Source organism: Numenius arquata, chromosome Z (genome assembly GCF_964106895.1).
Source record: "Numenius arquata chromosome Z, bNumArq3.hap1.1, whole genome shotgun sequence".
In the NCBI taxonomy this organism is placed as follows: Eukaryota; Metazoa; Chordata; class Aves; order Charadriiformes; family Scolopacidae; genus Numenius; species Numenius arquata.
The window spans coordinates 74,568,412-74,582,267 of NC_133616.1; the positions used below are offsets into that span (position 1 = coordinate 74,568,412).

The 13,856-nt window shown below is 47.8% G+C and overlaps 2 protein-coding genes across 2 annotated transcripts in view; one reads left to right on the forward strand and one right to left on the reverse strand.

Annotated features, from left to right (window-relative positions):
* ECPAS (Ecm29 proteasome adaptor and scaffold) overlaps positions 1-5,204 on the reverse strand; it is a 69,884-nt gene extending 64,680 nt beyond the window's left edge. The window contains 5 exon segments of the mRNA XM_074166887.1: positions 3,142-3,297; positions 3,300-3,350; positions 3,353-3,484; positions 3,995-4,091; positions 5,154-5,204. Coding sequence (XP_074022988.1) covers positions 3,142-3,297; positions 3,300-3,350; positions 3,353-3,484; positions 3,995-4,091; positions 5,154-5,204 — 487 coding nt within the window.
* Positions 5,205-5,281: 77 nt separating this feature from the next.
* DNAJC25 (DnaJ heat shock protein family (Hsp40) member C25) lies at positions 5,282-13,558 on the forward strand. The gene is made up of 4 exons (XM_074165863.1): positions 5,282-5,611; positions 7,524-7,676; positions 9,391-9,861; positions 12,510-13,558. Exons 1-4 carry the CDS (start codon positions 5,291-5,293, stop codon positions 12,630-12,632), a joined length of 1,068 nt encoding a protein of 355 aa, XP_074021964.1. The 5' UTR covers positions 5,282-5,290; the 3' UTR covers positions 12,633-13,558.
* The last annotated feature ends 298 nt before the right edge of the window (positions 13,559-13,856 follow it).

Here is a 13,856-nt window from a genome sequence, read left to right on the forward strand (position 1 = left end):
AACTGTACTTCATAATTTAACTAATCACCACAAAAGCACCCTAGGAATCGAAAAGAGAGTCCGAGTCTTCCGCAAAGTAGAGCGGAAAGCGGAACAGCAAAATTCTATGCAGAAAACCATAATTTATCTTCACTTTCCCGAAAAGTGTCTGTTCAGCAGATTAGTGGGACTGCCACATTAAAGCATTTCTGGAACCGCATTTTAGCAAATCAAACAGAACACAACAAAAACCCCTCCTCTACTACCTGAGCTCTGTAGAACCATTACATCGCATTAGCACCCCACATATTTTCTCCAAAAGTCCCTACACTAAATAAAGAGTACTGGACACTGACGAACTTCAGCTTCACTGCCCGGGTGGCAGGGGTGGTTTTAGGGACAGGTCCTTGCTAAAGCCCAAGCTCCAACACACCCTTCAGTCCCCCCCGAGCCAAGCGATTGTGTCTGCGCTATTCAGCGCACAGAAGGAAGAATAAAGTTCTCGTCTATTGTGCCACTACTAAAATAGGAGTCAAATTCTTGTTCAAACGGTATTAGGCTCTGGGAGAAAATATATCCAGAATGCTTACAGTAGCAAAGGGTGAGTCAGGATTTGCTGGTGCTATTCCTGGCTCTACCAGTAACCCGTCGCGTGCCTACGGCCAAGTCACTTAAGGGGGCATTTGTAAAAGTAGGCCAGTCACCACCAGGTTATTTTACAAGACCTGACTGGAAAAGGCTGGGAAGGCCTGGTGGAGGGGGCATATAGTCTCTTTTTTCATCCTGCTCTTCCATTTTATAGAAAAGCTTGAATAGTATACTGAAATCCAAATATTTGCAACATGCCAGACTCAGGCTCTCCATTGAAGTGGCTGACTACTCTTACTCAAGATTAACTTTCCTTTCTTTGCATCTGAACCCTGAACAGCTTCAGGGCCAATTTACTGATTTGGCATTAATTTTTTTTAACTGCCATATCTCCATTCTTACGCTGCCTTCAAACAATTTACCCCCTAAAATGGTAAGCACCCTTATACAGAATTTAAGCAAGCAGTAAGGGTTCCTGTGTTTGACTGGAGCTATATCAAAAGCTGCCTAGAGCCATGTGTACTTAAAGCAAGGAAAAGGGGTTTTCTAATCTTAAAGTACTAGTAATTATTCTTTTCATTTTGGGACTACTCATCATCCTAAAAAGCAACAGCTTTCTTTCCAAACATGCTGAAATGTAACTATTTAAAGGTACCAAAAGGCAGTAGGCCCACCTGGAGGCTGTTCAGTTTCCCTCTCTTTCTCTACATTACTCTTTTTTCCATTAGCTTTAATTTTTATTTAAGACTACAGTACTTTCTATTCAGTGACAGATTAGGGACTAGGGAAAAAAAAACCAAAACCAAATGGAAAAAAAAAATCCACTCTTTCCTCCTCCCCCCATCCCAAAAAAAAAATATTTCTAAACAAACCAAATAAAAAAAAAAATCCCTTAATTCTGAAGGATGCAGCGGTCAAATAACCTGAATGACAGCATATAATCTTTAACATGAATCTCAATCTAAGGACATTTGTCCTTCCAGTGCGGCTTAACACAAAGGGCTGTGCAGCAACTGGCACATGGCTGAGGACTAATTTTTTGCAGGATCAGATTTGGAAGCTGGGGAGCTAGATTTACAACACAGATAAAAGCCAAGGAGTTACAAGCAAGAGATCTCGCGCTGAGCGGTTTCACCAGGGGGGAATTGTGTCAGCATCGTGAAACAGACCAAAGAGTCTCTGAGACCACAGCAGCAGTGAGGTCTGTCAGGGCCAGGATTGCTATTTATCCCACTTGTCAATGGAATAAATAGCCTGGCGTTTGCATCCTCCAATTCAAGGATGAGTGTAACTGGAAGATCCTTCTCACTCCACCCCGAGATCCCAGCTCTTTGGCTGCATAGAGGACATTCCCACCATGACGGTACGCCTTATTCCAACTCAGCCTAACAAAGAGCAGGACAGGGATGCTGCCCTACGCAGCAGCACACCCAGAATGACCAAAATCCCCCGGAGTGACACGTTGCACAGGAACACCTTAGAGACCGAAAGCCAACAGCACAAATATGCTGGAAGTTATTTCTTCTGCCCTTCCTCTCGGGTGGCTGCCAAGTGCTATTTCAGGGCTACCAAAGGCCCCCTCGCTCGGCTGAGTCATGCGTTACCTCGCTGTTAACTCTTCCCGGCTGTCTTTTAAAAGAACTGGGTCTGTTCCCAGACTAGAGGGAAAAAAAAACCCAACCAAACAAAAAAAAAAGCAGAAAAAAACCCCCGTTCCTTGAGGTTCCATAGGCGCCCCTGAAGAGGAAGCCCATCGCTTGGGGTGGGGGGGCGGGATCTGGAGGTGACAAGATGGAACAAAAAATTGGGGGGGGGGGGTGTAAGAAGGGGAGGTAGCGCGTCGCCGCTGCCACCACAGCCCCCGGGGGTGGGGGTGTCTGTGGCTCCGGACCCCCCCCACCCCCGCAAGGTCAGGCCGCGGCGGGGCCGGGGCTGAGGGGAAGCCGCCCGCCGCAGCCTTCAAGTTTCCGCTTCCCGACATGGCTGCCCAGGGCCGGGCCCGGCCCCGCCGCACCATCCCCCCCCCCTCCTCCCTCGGCCTAACCGGGCCCCGTGGCTGCGGGGGGGGGGGGGAGGGAGGGGGGCGACGCCGAGGAGAGACCCCGACCGGGGTCTCTCCTCGGCGTCGCCCCCCTCCCTCCCCCCCCGCAGCCACGGGGCCCGGCTCCCGATCGGGATCCCCCCCCCGGCGCCACTTACTGAGCTCGTCCTGAGCAGCCGCGGTGGCCGCAGCCATGTTGCCAGCTGGGGAGGGAGGGGAGGCGATGAGAGAGGCGCCGCAGCCCCGGCCCCGGCCGCTCCCCGCCTCCCGCCCCTCTCCGCTGCCGCCGGCGGCTCAGTACAGGCACCGGGCCGGCTGCTGCCTCCCGCCTCCTCCTCCTCCTCCTCCTCCGCCTTCTCCTCCTCCTCCTCCTCCTTCCTTCTTCTCCTCCTCCTCTTTGCAGCTCTCCCCAACGCCAACCACCGCGAGGGACGGCGGGGCCCAGCAGCGCCCGCCCTCCCGTCACCGCCGTTTTATATTTAGAAAGAGCTGAGCCATCGTCCCCGCCGCCCGCCCCCGTCACGCACACGCACCGGCCCGCCGACGCCGCGGGGAGCCCTACCGTACCGCCCCCACCCCGCTCCTTCCCTCCTCCACCCCCGTCCCGTGGCTCCCGGTGGGTCCCGAGGAGAGGGGCGGCGAGGGGCAGCAGACTGACCCGAGTCCGCGCTGACCTCCATGGCGGCCGCCGCCGGTCCGCGCTACCGGCAGGGGCGGAGAAGGGAACCGGCCCGGCAGGCGACGGGCGGCAGAGCTGCGCCCCCTGTCGGCCCACGGTGGCGCCAGCCGCCCGCGGGCGGCGAGCCCCGCCCACCGCCTGGCATAGCCCCGCCCACCGCCCGGCGCAGCCCCGCCCACCCACTGGCGCAGCCCTGCCTAGAGCCCTGCACAGAGCCCTGCACAGCCCCGCCCACCGCCCGGCACAGCCCCGCCCACAACACGGCGCAGCCCCGCCCACCGACTGGTAGAGCCCCGCCCACAGCCTGGCTCAGCCCTGCCCGCAGCCCATCCCGCATCCCGCCGCATCCCATCCCGCATCCCGGCACAGCCCCGGGCTCTGCTGGCAGCGTGCCACTCGGCTGCCTTCCTCGCCCAGCTCCTGGGCTGTGGCTGCCTTGGCCCAAGGCCTCAGAATATCTTTCTTTTAAAAAAAAAAATAGTTCAATGTCATCGCTGCTGAGTTACTGTATTCCAAAATCGTTATTAACTAAAGGGAGAAATCTGCCTTGTAACACACCTCGTGTGCAGGTCTGGGGCTGCTCAGGCTGCGGGAGGAAGGCGTGACCACCCCACAGCGTCCCTCTCCCGAGCCCTCTGGTGCCACCAGCAGTCTCTGCCGGGAGCATGTTGGGTGGCTGCTCTAACGAGAGACCCCCGGGGGGGTACCACTGGCAGCCAACGGCATGGTGTGGCACCCCTTGGCTGGCTTCTTTAATGTCACCGCTGCCAGCAAGGGGCAGGCTGGTGACCTGTCCTGACAGCTCTAGAACCAGGTCAAAAGAAAAAAACAAAAACAAAAACAAAAAAATGGGGGTGACAACACTGACCGTGGACAATTTTTGCTTTATTTGCCGAGCTCAAGACCCGAGTAGCTGAGTGTCAGCCCCTGACACTGAGAGACTGGACGCTAACACACTGCAAAGAGGTGGAATTTTTCGGAGGAAGCAGATCTGGGACTCGGACTCTGTCTCTGGATGAAACAGCGGACATTTATTCATGCAAAAAGGGGGTGGGCAGAGGAGGCCAGCAGCGTACGGTGCATGCTTATCCCCGGCAGAGGAACAGCGTTCTGCATTCTCAGGCCAGCCCGGTATTTTTGCAGCAGACATTTCCAGCATCAAGCTGCTGAGGGGCTGTAAAGCTGCTCTGAGGAAAAGGGCTTGGGAGTGTTGGTCGACAGCAGTATGAGCCAGGTTTGTGCCCAGGTGGCCAAGAAGGCCAGTAGCATCCTGGCCTGTATCAGAGATAGCGTGGCCAGCAGGAGTAGGGAAGAGATGGTCCCTCTGGCGTGGGGCGCTGGTGAGGTCCCACCTCGAGTGCTGTGTCCAGCTTTGGGCTCCTCACTATAAAATAAAGACATTGAGGTGCTGGTGCGGGTCCAGAGAAGGGCAACGAAGCTGTGAGTGGTCTGGAGAACCAGTTTTCTAAGAACAGCTGAGGGACCTGGGGGCGTTCAGCCCGGAGAAAGGGAGGAGAGACCTTATCGCTCTCTCCAACTACCTTGAAGGGAGGTGGGGGTTGGTGGGAAAACGGCCTCAAGTTGCACCAGGGGAGGTTTAGATTGCATATGAGGAAAAAAAAAACCAAAACAAAACAAAAAAAAAAATTCTTTGTGAAGCACTGGCACAGGCTGCTCAGGGAAGTGGTGGAACCACCACCCCTGGAGGTACTTAAAAACAGGTGGGTAGACGTGGCGCTGAGGGGACACGGTTTCGCGGTGGTGGCTTTTTTTTTTTTTTTTTTTTTGCCAGTGTTAAGGTCGACGGTTGGACTCGATGGCCGGAAAGGTCCTTTCCAACCCAGGGAATGCCACCGCGATTCTAACCCTGTTCTCCCGGGAGAGGCCCACCACCCTCTGAGAAGAACCCGCCGCCATCTCGCCGCCGCCGCCGCCGCCGCCGGGGCCCGCCCCGCGCGCAGGCGCGCGCGGGGCGGGGCCCCGGCGGCGGCGGCGGCGGCGAGATGGCGGCGGTCGGCGAGGCCGGTCCGTCTCGGCGGTGGCTGCTGTGCCTGTGCCTGTGCCTGTGCGCGGCCCTACTGCCGCGGGGGGCGCGGGGCCTGACGGAGGGCCTGTACTGCGGGCGGCGGGTCTGCTACGAGGTGCTGGGCGTCAGCCGGCAGGCCAGCAAGGCGGAGATCGCCCGCGCCTACCGGCAGCTGGCCCGCAAGTACCACCCCGACCGTTACCGGGGGGAGCCCGGCGGCGGCGGCGGCAGCAGCAGCAGCCCGCAGGCGGCGCACGAGAAGTTCCTCCTCATCGCCACCGCTTACGAGACCCTCAAGGTGAGAGAGCGGGACCGCCGCCGCGGCCGGAGCCGCTCCGGTAAGAGACAGGGGAGGGGGCCGCCCCGGGTGGTCCGTGCCGGGTGTTGGGGGGAGGGGGGACCGCCTGCTGACGCCGCCGCTTCCCTCAGCGGTCCGGCTGCGGGGACAGAGGCGGAGAGCAGGCGAGTAGGTGCGAGGCTGGGGGATACTGCCTCTGCTCGCCGTCTCTTTCCGTTTACCGGGGCTCCAGCTGCCCGTGGTGGCGCCCGGCAAGAGCGTGGCCGCAGGCAGCCACGTTAAGCTGCCGCGTGTGGCCAGGAGGAAAGCCGTGGCTTTGAAAAAAGGCGGAAAGGTAGAATCATACGAGTTGCCTAAGTTGGAAGGGACCTTTCAGATCATCGAGTCCAGCCGTCCACCTAACGCTGACAAAAACCACCGCTACACCATGTCCCTAAACACCACATCTGCACCTCTTTCAAATACCTCCAGGGGTGGTGGCTCAACCATGTCCCTGAGCAGCCTGTTCCAATGCTTGGTAACCCTTTCAGTGTAAAAACTTTTCCTAATATCTAATCTAAACCTCCCCTGGTGCAATTTGAGGTCATTTCCTCTTATTACTTGGGAGACGAGACCGACCCCTGCCTCTCTACAGCCTCGTTTCGGGTAGTTGCAGAGAGCGATAAGGTCTCCCCTCAGCCTCCTTTTCTCCAGGCTGAACAACCCCAGCTCCCTCAGCCTCTCCTCATAAGACTTGTGATCCAAGGTACATCACCCCCTCCCAAATTCTGCTGAGCGGCTGCAGCTCGCCTGCTGCATCTGTCCCTGGAGGGATGTGGTTCACCCGATGCATCTGTCCCATAGGGAAAGACCCGGCTCTAGCGTTGGGAATCCTGCCCCAATTTTGGCCTTGGCACAGCTCACAGGTGTCTCCTCCCCGGGGCAGAATCCGAGCGTCCCAGGGTCACACTTGTGTGCATTTGCAACTCCGGGTTTGCATTCCTTTGTGTCAGCCGGCTTGCTCTCTACCAGCAGTCAGGGAGGGAGGGAGAAAAAGCCGAAAAATCTTCTTCAATAGCCAGGCCAAGAGGGTGTGTGGGGAGGATACAGTTCTCTTGAAAATCCCTTTCTAGTTAGAATTTGTTCTCTTGAAAATCACTTTGTATTTAAAATGAACTGACTGGGCTTTAACTTGGGGATATACCTTAAAACAAAAAAGTAGCAGTGGCTCAAGTGGTCTATAGGATCTGTAAGGGAGGCTTATGAGGGCAAAATATGCGTCACTTGGCAAAGACAGAACTCAGGAATGGAAGAAAGAAACCTGTGGGTGTTTTAAGGCTGCACGGGAGAAAAAAAGGAAGTTTTTTGGGGGTAGGGAAGGAATGCAGTTGAGGCTGGCAAAATTAAATTTCTCATCTCTTAATTACATGGGTGAAAATGAGGAAAAACTCCCAAGAAAATTAGAACAATGGGGTTTTGAAGCGGCCTTCCCTTGGACAGATTCCACAGCCCTGTAAGCTAATGCTGGAAGATTTGTAAAACAATCTCTTTAATAGGTTCTTCATCTGAAAATCTTTTCTTGAGCGGTATTTATTAACCGTAGTCCATCTGGATTTCCCATTCTGAAGTGAAACATACTTAATATGTGCATTTCAGTTGCCTGTCTTTATTTCAGTATTAAATGTCTTCGTGCAGCATGTGCTTATGTGTTTAAGACCACATATGTCAGATGCGCGTGGGCAGATGAACATGAGAACAAATTAATTGAGAGTATGAGAAAAGGACCACAGATTTTCATCTGTGCTTTGTACTCAGTCGGGCTATTGCCAATTTTGTAGCAGCATGGTCATTAGTGAGATGTAAAATGCAGCTACAACAGTGTAAGTGAAAACAGGCATCTGAACCTATGCATGTTTTTCATCTCATCCTGCAGGATGAAGAAACACGTAAAGATTACGACTACATGTTGGACCATCCTGAAGAGTATTACAGGCATTATTATCACTACTACAGCAGAAGATTGGCGCCTAAAGTGGATGTCAGAATAGTGATCCTGGTTACGGTGTGTGCTATCTCCGTGTTTCAGGTAAAATTCCATGTTTACCTGACACTGCTCAGTGAGTTTCTGAACAGGAGGAGAAGTATCTGCAGCTCTCATAACGTGCCAGGTATTAAACTGTGTCAGTGAGGAGGCTCGTCCCTATCTGCTTTGGTAAACTTCTGTGCGGTGCCCATAACAAATCCGAAGTCAGAGCAGTGTTTTGACTGCCCTTGGAACCTTGGACAAAGTTAGAGATTAGTTTCCTTCCACGGTGTAGGGTATTTCATAGGGTCAAGTGCAGCTTTTCTAAAGGAGTTACTTGGTTTCTCATGGTGTGCTGAGAGCAGCCTGTTCCTGTGCGCAGCCAGGACTAGTGCTCCAAATAAGTATGCATCAGTTTGTCAAGCTGCGAAAGTAATTTTTAAAAAAAAAAAAACTAGACTAATTGCAAACTAAATTCGAGACTCAGTTCAGATGATAGGACTAAATATCAGGAGTTTACTAATGTGCAAATCTTACATTGCAATGTTTTTTAAACACCACGAAGAAGTCAGGAGAGACGTGAATTCCATTCAGGGAAGTTTGCCCTGAGGGTGATAGTGCCAAGGTTAAGGAAACAGCCTGTGTTTTGGATAGGAAACTTGTGCTATTGCTGACAAATATTTAAGTGGAAGAAGGTGCGTAACTCTTTTACTTGGCATCTATTAGACTACTGGTTCAAAATGTCATTAAAAATACCCCAAAAGTTTCAGAGATGAAGATACAGCTTATTTTGTGGTGCATAGCTTCCTTTTTATGAGATATTGGAAGTTAAAACAAAAATACGTTGGTCAGAATTTGAGAGCTTGGAATAAGAAATTCCAATGGCATATGCAGCCAAATACTTCATTTCTCTTCAGACTTACTTCTAATATCAGAGTTTCATTTTGCCTCTTCTTGTTTTGGCTGTAAGTGGAGACACTCGCTTTCCTGCGGTCCAGCTGCCAGATGATTGCAAATTCAGTGTAAAAGTCCATGTAAACTGATTTGCCTCTCTCTTGCTTTCTGTTATTTCTCCTTCTTGGCCTTCATTAAGGTTGTATAATGTGTATATGTCTGCCCTTTGTCTTGTTGAACAGTGTGAAATACTGTTGTTTTTTTTTTTTTAAGAGTTGCCCCAATAAGACATGTTCACCCCAGGCACTATATTTCTGGTTTGTTGTTCAGGTTTTTTTTTTGCCATTGAAACTCAGAGGGTAGCTGGAGATTAAAGAGGGATGTTCGATCTTGTAAAGTGAATCCTCTCAGACTAATGAGACTGTCATGTACTTAATCCATGTTTAATTAAATCTTTTAAACGGATAACAATTTTATAACAAAATTTCATATACCAGCTACTTTACTGATAAACCCAAAGGGGACTTTTGAGAATGGCCAGCACAGCGTAGCATTAATAACTTCAGGAGATCACCATCTTCTCGTGAACAAAACCAATCTGAACAGCATCTGCTTGTCCTTCCTCATCCCTGTATATTGCTGCAAGATAAACATCTATACATCTATTTTCCAGGTGCCTTACTAAGTTTGGAAGAATAATTGTAGCTTCTGTAATATTGCAGCAGTACTTCTCTTACCTTCAGTTTGTACCCTTGCTGTAATGTAGTTGTGGTTAAAGGTGTATGACAGCATTATTTTCTTTTTTTTTTTTCCCTGGAAAACTTCCAAATAGGAATGTGTCTGTATGAAAACGTGTTTTACTCTCACTGTTCTTCAATTACAGTTCTTCAGCTGGTGGAGTAGTTACAATGAAGCTATCAACTACCTAGCTACAGTGCCAAAATACCGTATACAAGCTACTGAGATTGCCAGGCAACAAGGTTTACTCAACAAGACTAAAGAAAAAGGCAAGAACAGGCGGTCTAAAGAAGAAATTCGTGAAGAGGAGGAAGAAATCATCAAAGACATTATTAAAAATAAAATAGATATAAAAGGCGGTTATCAGAAGCCCAAGATATATGATATCCTTCTATTTCAGATCCTTCTTGCTCCTTTTTACTTATGCAAGTATATAGTTTGGTACTGTTGGTGGATTTACTGTTTCACTATTAAAGGGCAAGAGTACGGCGTGGAAGAGAAGCTATATATCATACGGAGGTACATGAAGATGTCTCAGTCTCAGTTTGACAGCCTAGAAGATCATCAAAAAGAGACCTTTCTTGAACGGCAGCTGTGGATCCGAGAAAACTATGAGGTGGGTAGTTCTGGTGGAAAAGCTGGTGTTAGTTATCCAGCGCTCCCAGAGTCAGAACAGCTGTTTTGTGAAGATGCTCGGGATGGGGCTGTGTGAAGCATTGCTTCAGTTTTAGCTGTTGCTTTCTAAATTGAAAACTGTTAGACAACCACTGGTTGTGTTTTCTTCGACTGTTCATGCTCATGGACATAGTAAATAGCAGCTCCTGACCATGCCCATGAGTATAGGAAGGGATTTTTTCGGTTCGGTGACATCCAGCTATGATAGGCAATCTATGCATGCAAGATTTATCAAATCTGATGAAAGGCTTTATTATAACTATGTGGTATGACAAAGTTACTGCAGTAGATTGAAGAGTGTTCTCCAAACAGCAGTAATTTGTAATAAGGATTACCTGGATCATCTGAAACTCTATTTTATCAGTCATCTAAGCCATTACTTCCTAACATGTTCTTTTTAAACAATCTTTTGATTGCCCCTTGATAGTTCTTTGGCTTTCAGTGAGTCAAGGACTCTTCTTGCAGTGCTGCATATTCAAGTAAAGATGGCATATGAAATTCTATTGGGTACAGCTGCTACTCTTGCCATGGATAGCCAGTTACTAAATAGTCAATATGTAATTATTTTTTTTAAGCTTTCTGTGAGACCAGTGAAAGAACATTAGGCACAGCATGGAATTTGCAATCCAGAATGACTTGGGATGCTGGGGGGTGGCAGATTGACAAAACGCTTTCATTGTTCCACAGAAGCTCATATGTGGGCCATCTGGGTGGGAAAAGAAACCGGGAATACAAACTTGGCCTGCTTAAGGGGAGGAGATATTGCTGCTGCTCTGCATATGCTGGAAAAAGAAATGGGATGGTTGTGGAACTGCTTTTGCTGCTGGCAGGGCACCAAAGACAAGAGAATGCTTCTTTAAAAGTAGGCAGGAGTGGATTACTCTAGATACTTGAAGCGGAAAATAGCAAAATTGATGCTAATGTAAGGAAAGGATTAGTCGACAGGTACATAGACATGTTGAATTTTGTTGGGTTTGCTACAAAACAATCTGGAAGTCCAGAGATCAAGTAATGTTACTAGTCAAAGCAGATGTTATATGAAAGAAGTATATAGGATGGCTATGCTGTTGTTGTAGAGAAAAAAATGACGTGGTTTGGGATCCATGCTGTTTGGTGACATTTTGGTCACTGAATATAAAAGAGCTGTATTTGTCAGAAGTGAAGTGTCTTTAGGCCTGACTCACCTCCTATAGTGGCCAGCAGTTGATTTTTAGTGAAGAATACATGAAAGTTGCACCCATATAGCAATATTTATCCACTATGATTTGCAGCTTTGGGACTTCCTGAAAAGGAGATAGTGTCCTTGTAGGTAATTGATTTAATGAGTTTTTCTTTAATAAATTTATCTAGCCATTCCTTGAACGCAGTAAAACTTTCAGTGGCTGCTGTGCCATCTGGTCATGAGTTCAGCAATACATGTAGAAGTTGGTTTTTTTTGAAGCCACCCAGGCACCTGCTGGTTCTAGTGTTACTGGAAATGGAGAATAATCATGCTGTATTCCCTTTTCTCTTGCTACCTGTGCTCCTGTGTACCACTACTGTATCCTTGAAACTTAGTCATGTCTTTTCTAGGCTGAAAAATATGCTTAGGCGTTTCTCCCCAAAAGCTTCTCTGTTCTTTGATCATCGGAGATACCTATCTGCATATTGTTCATTTTTCTGATGTCCTTTTAGGATGGGAAAGACCAACAATTCAATACATGGGTACATTGTGGAGCTCTGCAATATTCCTCCCCCTCCGCAGCCCCATTACTTTCCTAATAATTCTTAAAACCTGTACGATTTCTGAACATTGAGCTGGGCTATTTATAAAGCCATCTGTAATATTTTTTAAATCTTGTTCATGCATAGCAGAACCTTAAATTTAATTCCCTTCCGGGAGGAAGTCAGACGATGCTGAGATGATATAAACCTGTATAATGTTGAGATTTACACTGGCTGTATCTACATAAACTGCCTTCCAGAATGAAAATGCAGATGCTGTTGCTTTTTTTAGATACTTTACTTTGCTGGTAATTGTACATTTCATTACAATGACACCATTTCTTTGCAGAATGTAATCACTTATCATTTGGTACTGCCAGTACTTAATGCAGAAATATTAACTTAGTTGAGAAACTTAATTAGGAATAAAAAATTCCATAGCAGTATTCTATTTAGACAACGATTTTGAAACGGGAAAACAACTACAGTGAGGAGCTAAATGACTGCATTGAGCACTGTGTGTGCTGAGAAGGGACTCAAAAACAGCTTTCTGAGCATTAGCTGTTCTTTATTGTAAATTTTATTTTGTCAAATGCATGAGCATCTAGTTCTTTAGCAAAAAGAGTTTTGGAGCTTCCAGCACCATCTTACAAGGAGGTAGTTCTGCTCTCAGCAAAAATGCAAAGCATCTCAACCACAACCAGTAGGTTCCTCGGCTGAAGGTACTCCTACACTTCATGCTGGTCAAGGGATGCTTCTGTGTAGCAATTCAGTCTCCTGTAAAAACGGTAAGCTCAGGAACGGTGGAACTACAAATGCTTACACCCACCTTGAGGTTCACTTACACTGTTTCTTCAGCCTTACTAAGTTTTTTGTCTGTATCAGGTCTATAAACGAGAACAAGAGGAGGAGTTGAAGAAGAAGATGGCCATGGATCCCCGATGGAAGAGATATCGGAGGTGGATGAAAAATGAAGGACCCGGAAGACTGACTTTTATTGATGACTGAAAGTTGCTGAACAAAATGTGTGCTAATGTTGAAAGTGATTTGCAAAACGTTTCACAATATCATTCAGAGTTTTGTCTGCTGTGGCTCAGCAGTGATCTAAAACTCAGGAATTATTAAATCAGGCTGAAAAATACTACAGGTTTACCATTTTTATAAATCAGACTTATTAAACAACTCAATGTATATATGACATTTACTTGGGGATCTCGGTATGGAATTCATTATTCCAAACAATGTATTTTCTCTACATATTTCATATTCATGATCAGTGCAACCATAACTTTAGTCTTTCTGAACATGTTTCTAGATCACTCCTTGAAAGTCCTGTTTTTCCTTTTTAAACTGAAGGGTTCCTGCAAACGGACACTGGAAATGCTTATAAAGGATTCTGAAGCAAGGACTGTTTTCTTTTTTCCTCTCTCTTCCCCTCTACTTTTCAGTCTAATTTCTAAGATGCCAAATTGTTTTTTTTGATGTAGACAATATGGGGATTATACCGGACTTCTTCTTTTGCTATTCCTGCTCCAATTGGAAATGAATTTTATTCTTTGTGGGAATAAATGATGCATGATTGATCATCATCGTGATGCAAACAAGCCTTAAGTCTTTGTTCTACAGAGTGGTTCATGAAATAGTATGCTTAGATCTTTCGCGTTTGGTTTTTCATCTTGTATGTTGGATTGCACCCACTTGTTCAGAACAAGTATACCAGTGAATATTAGTCTACTAAATGTGACGTTTCTTTCACCAAAGTATTGGTAAAAGTGACCCTTTTGTTAAAAAGGGCAATTTTGATGCCTTATGTAAATAAAAGTTTATGTAATATACATACTGAATTTGTTTTAAATTCTAAATCTAAAGCATTCTTTATGTTTATCTCTGCTGATCAGACCTCGGAGTACTTAGAATAAATAATGCACAACAGCACGCTGTGGTTTCCTCCGTAACTCATCCCAGGTCAGAGTTCCCATGATTTGCTGGTAAAAGGGATTCTGTTACCGTATTTCTATTCAGGAATTTTGCTGGGGTGGAGGCGGGTGGGGAGCACAGCCAGTTCAGGCTTCACCTGTCATTTATCACATTGGTAAAAGCAGGTTCCTCAGAAGTGTTTCTGCTGAGAGCAGTGCTAGGTTAGCTGGCTTCCGTGGAGATTGGTTCTGGGAGGGATGATGTTGAACTTGCTACTCCCACCAAAGCCCATCATAGCTAAAAGTTTTAACATGC